This window comes from Channa argus, chromosome 5 (genome assembly GCF_033026475.1).
Source record: "Channa argus isolate prfri chromosome 5, Channa argus male v1.0, whole genome shotgun sequence".
Lineage (NCBI taxonomy): Eukaryota > Metazoa > Chordata > Actinopteri > Anabantiformes > Channidae > Channa > Channa argus.
In genome coordinates this window covers 3,087,747-3,096,210 of record NC_090201.1, presented here as the reverse complement: position 1 = coordinate 3,096,210, position 8,464 = coordinate 3,087,747, and the positions used below count along the sequence as shown (strand labels likewise).

The 8,464-nt window shown below is 42.4% G+C and overlaps 1 protein-coding gene across 1 annotated transcript; it reads right to left on the bottom strand.

Annotated features, from left to right (window-relative positions):
- Positions 1–2,551: 2,551 nt before the first annotated feature.
- fezf2 (FEZ family zinc finger 2) lies at positions 2,552–7,301 on the bottom strand. Its single transcript, XM_067506136.1, has 4 exons — positions 5,606–7,301; positions 5,229–5,363; positions 4,977–5,109; positions 2,552–3,341 (listed from the first exon to the last, which is right to left on the bottom strand). Exons 1-4 carry the CDS (start codon positions 6,368–6,370, stop codon positions 3,091–3,093), a joined length of 1,284 nt encoding a protein of 427 aa, XP_067362237.1. The 5' UTR covers positions 6,371–7,301; the 3' UTR covers positions 2,552–3,090.
- Between the last annotated feature and the right edge of the window lie 1,163 nt (positions 7,302–8,464).

Here is an 8,464-nt window from a genome sequence, read left to right as displayed (position 1 = left end):
GGCCCGTAAATTGCCTGAATCCCCGGTGATCCCCCGGTGGCAGAGGGAGCAAAAGAAAGATGTCCTCATGTTGTTGACAGCTGATTAAAGCGCGCTCTCGCATCCCCCCTCCCCCGCCCTAATCCCTGCGTGGGCGCGCGCCTTAATTAAAGCTCCCGTTCGTCAATTAACGTGTTTGTGGATGTTGAAGCGGTTGCTCAGATGCTGGAGAGGTGCAGGTGGGAAAAAAAGTGCAGAGAAAAGGGCAACCTGGCTGCCTTTAGGTTGTTTACTGCTACGACATTGTTGTTCGTGTCCCGCAGCCTGCAGGCTCAGGGCTTGTGTGTGTGTGTTTATTTTCTCACCACACACATTGCATTGGATTGGCTAAAGTGAAATCTGCGTCCAGCACGGATAAGTAATAAGTTAGAAATAAGTAGGCTATTAGTGAACACAAATCCAACACAGACATTGTGCACATCTGCTGGAGTATTGTGTCCAGTGTTTTTGCTTTTTCTTTTTTTTTTTTGTGTGTGTGTGTGTGTGTGTGTGTGTGTGTGTGTGTTGGGGGGGGTTCCATATGTGTAATGTCTTTCATTCAGGAGATTTGTATTTTTTGTCATAATATGCTAGTGGTCTTGAAACCAAATAGAAAGTACTATGCAAAAATACCATTCATTGGTGACAATAGTGTAGAGACTGCAGAGGTTGTAACAAATGCACAGCAGTACAACAGTAAAAGTGCAAGTACTCCACTATAAACAGAAAGAAAGAGAAATACAATCTCATTTTTAATTAAAGTTGAAGTGGCCGATACTCAGAATCTACTTAAAATACAAATGTACAAGAAGCTCACTATAAGAAAACATTAGATTTCATCACTGTTGAATTGATTAACGCGTTTTTTTTTTCATATTTGTCCATTCAAAGCTAAAAGTTCTGTCAAAGTAAATGTTCAGTAATGAATAACAACTAAGGACAAAGCTGTATGTTGATGCGGAAGAGAAACAGCAGCTGGTATTGCCACTTTATGCCCTGACTGCTGTTTATCAGTTTTAATTTTAATTGAGTTATTATTTGCAAAAAGTAACTAATAGTCAAATGTATGTGAGAAAAAATGTCCCTTTGAATGTTAGTAGATTAACGGAAATGATCCAGTAAAGCACAGTATACTGTTATTTACCAACTCTGGGTGTTTGCCATATGCAGTATTTCTGAATACAGAGTATGATGAATACACTTGGGGCTCAACGTTATTATGAAACAATAATTTAGATGAAAATGAAAATTAGGTGAATTTGATCATCAAACTTCGCAAACAAGTGAAGAAGAAAAAAACCACAACAGCCTGTGGATCTCACGGATGGCTTTCCAGATATTTCCAAGGCACCAAGAGGCTCCAGGTTGTCACATACTTTCTTTATTTGAACCCAAAGCCCACGAGCCTTTTAATAAAGTTGACAGTTTCGTAGCTTCTCCTACAAAATGTCTGTGATGTAGGTTGATGAAATAGGTGAGCAAGACATTCATCTGGCAATATTAGCCCTGCCAGGCTTGTGCAGGCCCGGCCAGCCCGGCTGAGCGCTAATTGGCTGTTAATAGAAAGAGCGCCATTTGGGAGCACGGATCTGCCTCTCGACAGAATGTGTGCAGGGATAATATTGTTCCAGGAGCCGTGCGGAGAATAACTTGTGCTCTATTAACGCAGAGGCCCAGATGAGGAGCTGCGGCCTGAGTGCTCCATTATCTCCTGTTCTGATGAGCGGCTCCGGATGCGACACCCCCTCCCTCCTTCGCAGCCCCCCCTACACAATCAAGCCTCCCGAGGCCGTTTAGCTGGTTAATGTAATTCGCTTTCAAGGGCCCGTGTTATCTCTGATCATTACGCCGGAGTCAAGTGTAAATGCTGCATTATTAAGATCGTGTCTGTCAATAAATGGTGAAGCAAAGTGGCTGCAGAGCATACAGCCTGAGTCTATGTGTGCATTTCTGACAACACTTCACAATAAAACACAATGAAACACAACCATCATACCTAGACTAATAAATGTATTTAAGTTCTGACCTTTTTCAGAATTCTTTTTTTTTTTTTGTTCAAATAAGAATCCTGACAGAACTCTGTTAGTCAGAATAAACAGAAATAAATTTCAAACTTTAGATTTTAAAGCCAGAAATCATCAAGTCGGGACCCAGATGCATTTTTATGATGGTACTAATTCTCTTGTGTACTTGACAGTAATGCGATACTGTAAAGTCCGTAAACCAAGAGCCAATCTTCATTACACTTTAACTGTTTGTGTCACAATTTTTGAACACTCATCTTGAAGTTATAGACATACAGTAGCTTATTGCAAGTTGAAACATCAGGACCAGTTCACAGCCAATTAAACACCATTACAAATTTATAAATTCACCACTGGTGTTTTTTTTTTTTTTTTTTCACTTTTTCATTTCCTTCAACACTTTTGCTTTTACCTCTAAAAACATTTTTACATGTTTTGATGTGTTTTCTGAAATGTTATGTTTTGTTGCGGTTTAAAGAGACAAGGTTTCTAAATATAGTCAGTGCAAACTTGATAATATTAGTTTATTTTCAAATGCTTTCAAAAGTGGAAACAACATGGCTCAAACATTCAGTTTTCATTATAACTTATAACTTATTTATTCACATTAACAGTTTTTTTTTTCTGTGGAATACAGAACATGGCCAAAGTACTCCCCAGATGATTCACATTTTAAATATCTTTTTTCATTTCCAATAATTATTTACAGTTCCGCCTTAGAGGCAGATGATTTCTCCCCGTCTGGTGCTTTTATCAGCTAAAGCAGGAAGAAGTTCTACAGGTTGGGACCCAATGTTATGTGTACATTGTTGCACTGTCTTCTCTGCTCTTCCATTCTTATAGTATCACTGCTGAGACACTTTGGCAAGAGCCTTTGACGCACCATAGTTCTTTTTAAGGAATCGTGGAATACACCACGTTCTTTTTCTCTGGACCTTCAAAACCTATGCAGCATTGGCCACAGCTGCAGGACATAAGCCAGTGTTTTTAAAGCCTCACAGTTCAAGGAGGAGTATTAAAATGTGCTGTGGAGATTTTGCACCATGGCTCAGCTCTGCAGCTCTCTGGAGGCCTCTGTGGCCCCAGAGAAGCCATTGTCATGCAGCTTCCTGATGTGTTTCTTCAGGTCAAAGTTGCGGCAGAAGCCCTTGCCGCAAGTGGCGCAGGTGAAGGGCTTCTTGTCATTGTGCGTGTGCATGTGGAAGGTCAGGTTGTAGATCTGGTGGAAGGCCTTGTTGCAGATAGAGCACTTGTACTGCTTCTCCCCGCTGTGGGTCAGCTTGTGGTTCTTGTAGTTTCCTAGAAAACAACAACAAAAAACCCCAAAAACAAAAACACGCGTAAGAATAGAAACAGAACATTCTGAAATGTCTGAATGCAACACTAGATGCACATGTAGCTGTTTAACGTTATTTTTATTATTTATCGTGCATTGATTATTTTTGTGTTATTCATAACAAATAATTCTCATTATGACCACAACCATGCCCCCACGTTCATTCTAACCCCTGAAGACAAATCATGGATTAAACATGTCCTTGTGGGAACGCATAAACAAAATGAAAAAGTTTTTTTTTCATGAGGAACAACTAAATATTTTCTGAAAGTAATAAAATCAGTACACAAAATACGATCATATTTTTCCTCTAAATCATTGGAAGCATTCGGATTCGTTAATTCCACGTGCCTGAACTGTAGTTTAGAAAATTTTTAAAAGCCGAAAGTAAAGTCAATGATGCAGCTTGATTCATTCAGAACAAATGAAGCACTACAGTTAAAAGAAATAATCTCCCCTGCTGCACATTAATGCTACCGCAGCTGAAATAACCAGAAAATCCTTTTCCTCCTTAAATGTTGGCTTGTAACATATCAGGAGAGGAAAGTGAGACATCTTAACAGACATCCAGGATGAGGGGAGCTCTTCTCCTCTCCTCTCTTTTCCCGTCCGGGTCAGCAGTTCATTGGGAAGTCGGAGCGTCCGCTGTCCCTCTGCTCTCCTCAGCCTTCATTAATCAGGGTTTTGTGCGCCAAAGTCAAGAAGTTGTCAAACTTCGTCAAAATCAAGTGCAGCGCCAACTCAACTAAAAAAAAAAAAAAAATAGCTCCGATTCCCCATGTTGTCCGGGGTCTAGCAGCTGACCCAGAGCAAATGCTGCCGTCTTGAAGGGAGAATTAGTCCGTGGAAAGTGACATGTCCTATTTCCACTGATCGCCTCATGCTCATCGGCGGCCCTGCAATTATTCCCCCGTTCATTCGCTGATATCTAAAGAGCAGCAGCATATGGTGCTGTTTTTACCCTGCTAATATTTATTTCAGCAGCTGAGAGGATTCCTTCACAGTAAACAAACAGGGATTTCCCTGCAGAGTCACTGCAGTTTTCACTGTGTAGAATCCAAACACGCGGCTGGAAAAAACAAATCCTGCTTCCTCACGCCAAAATTAATGCAACAGAACAACAGCGTAATAACCTAATTTGGCTTTAAGTGTCGCGTCCAGCTGCAGAGCTGCACAATTCCGCCCAACCAGACGCACAGAGCAGGAATTCCTACACTCACCGGCCTGAGTTCTCCTTTACTTGGAGCAAATAGTAAGCAGATTTTCTGCAATCTTTATTTAACATTTAAATGTATATAATATATAAAAATATATGTTAGAGAAATAAATAAATGAATAATTGCTTTTTTACAAGTTAATTACTGTTAAAAATTTCAATCGAACGCGGACCTTTTTTGTAGTTTGAGAAAACACGTCAGGACGTTAAACAAGATCGAAATAAAAATTCGATTCACACAGATCATTTTAAATATTTAAACAACAATTAAAAAGCGAAAACGAAAAAACTGCCACGTTCCAAACGGACCTGTTATAATAAAGCTGTCTGTCTGCCGTCCATGTAGAACTATTTTAAGATGACAGCGGCGTGGATCACTGACCTTTCTGGTGGAAGCCTTTCCCGCAGAACTCACAGACGAACGGTTTGTACCCTGCGTGGATCCGGACGTGAGTGTTTAGCGTCGAGCTTCTGTTGAACGCTTTCCCGCACTGGTTGCATTTGTGAGGCTTCTCCTTTTACAAGCATTCAAGCGGGAAACATGGGTTGAAAACATGGTTAAGCTAAAATAATTAAGCCGGATTTTTAAAGTCACAAAGTAATGTGTCTGTCAGGTGTGTATCCAGAGTCTCACCTGTGTGTGGATGATCTTGTGTCTGCACAGCGTGCTGGCCTGACGAAACCCCTTCCCGCACACTTTACACACGAAGGGCCGAGCCCCGGTATGCACCGGCATGTGTCTGGTCAGGTTATAGTGCGCGTTAAAAACCTGCGGAGAATTCCAAAAACACCCGGGAAATTATTTGTAATTATCGAGAACATATTTCATAGTATAATAACCTGATTTACATTATCTAAAATGTCATGTTTGTATTTAATTAAACGGATTTTTTTTAAACTTTCGATTAAATGGAAACCAAAAAAAAAAAATAAAAATTGAATCTACAAATATAACAAAAACAAAAACAACAACAAATAAGCTCTAGTTACTTAGAGCACAGTTTCATTTACCTTTCCACACACTTCACACGTAAAGTTCTTGGGTTTTCCGTCTGCGGTGCCGCTACCGCTGCCGCTCAGTTTGTTGTGCGTCTTGACGCCGTTCTTCTCGGCGCTCAGGCCGTGGTTCTCCTTCACTATCTGGTCCAGCTGCCCCGGCAGATGCTCCTTGTGTGGGTATTGAGGAGTGGGGAGTTTCTCGGTCCCCAGCCCTGCCAGTTTGGCGTTCTCCAGCAGCAAGAGTCGGTGGTGCGCCGACAGGGAGGCCTGGGTCTGCGGACTGGAGAACCAGTGTCCGGCCAGCAGCTCCGACTGCTGATACGCAGAGTCCAGGTAGTTGACATAGTAGAGCGAGCCGCCGCTGGGCACGGCCACGGCCTGGTGGATGACCTGTGGCTTCACCACTCTGCTCCCTGATGACAGCAGCGGCTGCTTCAAGCTCGACTCCGCTTTGCCGCACATGGCGCAGTTCCCTTTGCACGGAGCGGCCGTGGAACCGCAAAAAGTACCCCTGAAACTGGCTCTCCACAACTCGGAGTAGTTCATCAGCGCCTTGGCTTGAAGGTCGTAGCTCAAAGGCTGCAACGGGATCATGCAAGGGATCGGGGAGCAGAGTCCCAGCAGCCTCTTCCCCTCTGAGCGCTCCTCCGTGCTGCCCTTCGACTCCGAGCTCTTGGACATGATCCGGTCTATGGAGAAGGCCAGGGTCTTTGGGGCCGCGGCCGGTCCGGTCCTACCGCAGGACATCACCGTCTCCAGTGAGGCAGAACTTGCCATTTTGTTGCTGTGGACTTTGCTTTGTTTGCAGCAGAGCAGAACTTAGTGTGAGCAACTCCTGGTAGTATAGTCCGAGCAGCTCCTCTTTTCACTCTCCTGAGCTCCCAGCAGAAAAGACACGAGGACACATCAGTTTAATAAGCACCTTGCTGTCACAGTGTCACGTATTTGCATTCAAATGGCCAACCCCCCCGGAACAATAGCACCCAGGTGTGATGGATTAATGCTCATTAACTAGTGCACACAAAATTAACAGGACATTACTGAGCTCGTTAGGGAGAAGAAGACGAGGAGGGGAGAGCAAGAAAAAGACCAAAAAATCGTCGGAGCTCCTGAAGGAAGAATCGTTGCTGGAGTTCACCTCGTGAATGGTCAGATGGGTGTGGAGAAACCAGCCGACTGCTCTCTGTCACATGTTGGCAGCGCCCGCCCCTCCTCAGCGCGGATCACTGTCTCCTGACATTAGCGGGCACCCAAACTCTTAACTGGGTGACAGGGAGACGCCCTCATCAACCTGCACGCCCTCAGAAAAAAAAAAAGCGTTAGACACGGGTCATACAGGCTGCAATGTGTCGTCTTCCACAAAAATATGAAAGAGGTGAAAATATTAAGCTGGTGATTGTGTTTGCATTTGGGTAACAACATACATCTTTGTTTTTTTGTTTTTTTTTTTCCACTTTTTTTTTCTCCAAAGAAAGGTGCTAATCCTCGGAGACGGGATCTCTCCTTGTCCACTCCGCCTTTACTTTCTATTTGGATAAATTCGAGGACGTCCAACAGGACGTTCCACCTGTTTAAGGGCAGAAACTCCTTTTTGGATCCTATTAAACGTTGTTCCTCCCCTCTATTCAAAAGAATCAATTTTCCAGAGCGATTCAAGGCTCAACTCAGCGCAGGGAGGGGAAAGGGGGAAAGAAAAAACACAAGCTCTTTCACTTATAGCCACTAAAGCACTGCGTGAACCTGGTTTTGTGTTTTTTTTTTTTTTTTCCTTCCTGAAATAGAGGGACGGATTAAAGCGGGAGAGAGGAAAAAGAAAAGACTTAGCTTGGTCAGAGGTACACATGGACAAATGAAAAGAGAGGCTTTTTCCCTCTAAGGAGCCATACAAGACGTTTGCTGGAATCCACAGTGTTGTGTGGGAGTTACAATGAGCAGCAGCCTCTCTTCTGTTCAGCCACAAGAGCCGCGTTGAATTCATGTGTTTGCAGGCCATTTTACCTGAGGGACTCCCAACAAGTTCATACAACACGGAGGGTGGGGGATAAAAAAGAGGGGTTATCGGGGTGGACAACAGGCTGTTAACAACTGTTATGTTCTCGTGATTGTAATAACTCCATCCCCATTCAGATCTGTCGTTATTTTACTGTTTACATATGGGTCATCTATGTAAGTCAAATAATATTTGAGATTAAAAATTAACATGTTCTCAGGTACTTCAGATGTTCCCCAATGACATCATGACTTTAAGACAGCATTGTTATAAACCATTTTTATCTTTGGCAATTTTATTATATTCTTAGTCTTAAACTACTGAACCCGAACACTCTTTACTAAAAGCACAGATACTGAAAAAAGTAACTCATGGCTCATAAACAGTTACTAGTCAATAAAACCAGTTGTGAGCCATTAGAACAACTTCCGGGTTACCAGGTTATGAAAAATTGGAAAAATTTTTGGAAAGTGACAAACCAGTGAGGCGTTATGCCAACATCTGCAACTGCATTATCACTAAATACAGCCTAACACCTGCCATATTGATTTTTTTTGCATTCTGCCAAATCAGGTCATGATCCAATTAACTGACCAGTAAATATTAACGAACCGTTGCTAGCGATGAAAGTAGTCACCATTTATAACCACTAATATTTTAGAAAAGTTTTACCAGAAATTCACTGTATAGAGGTTCTGGGATAATTTTTTAAAATTAAAAGTTAAAGTAATGTTGTCATCTGCTTATAATGGCAAATCTTGCTGCCCAAGTTTTATTTTGCTGTGTGGTGATAGAAGCCGATGCTCTAGTCGTCTAACTTTACTTATGCTATAAAAGGAAAAATGCATGGAGACATGAAACTCTGCCAGATCATTTTGTTG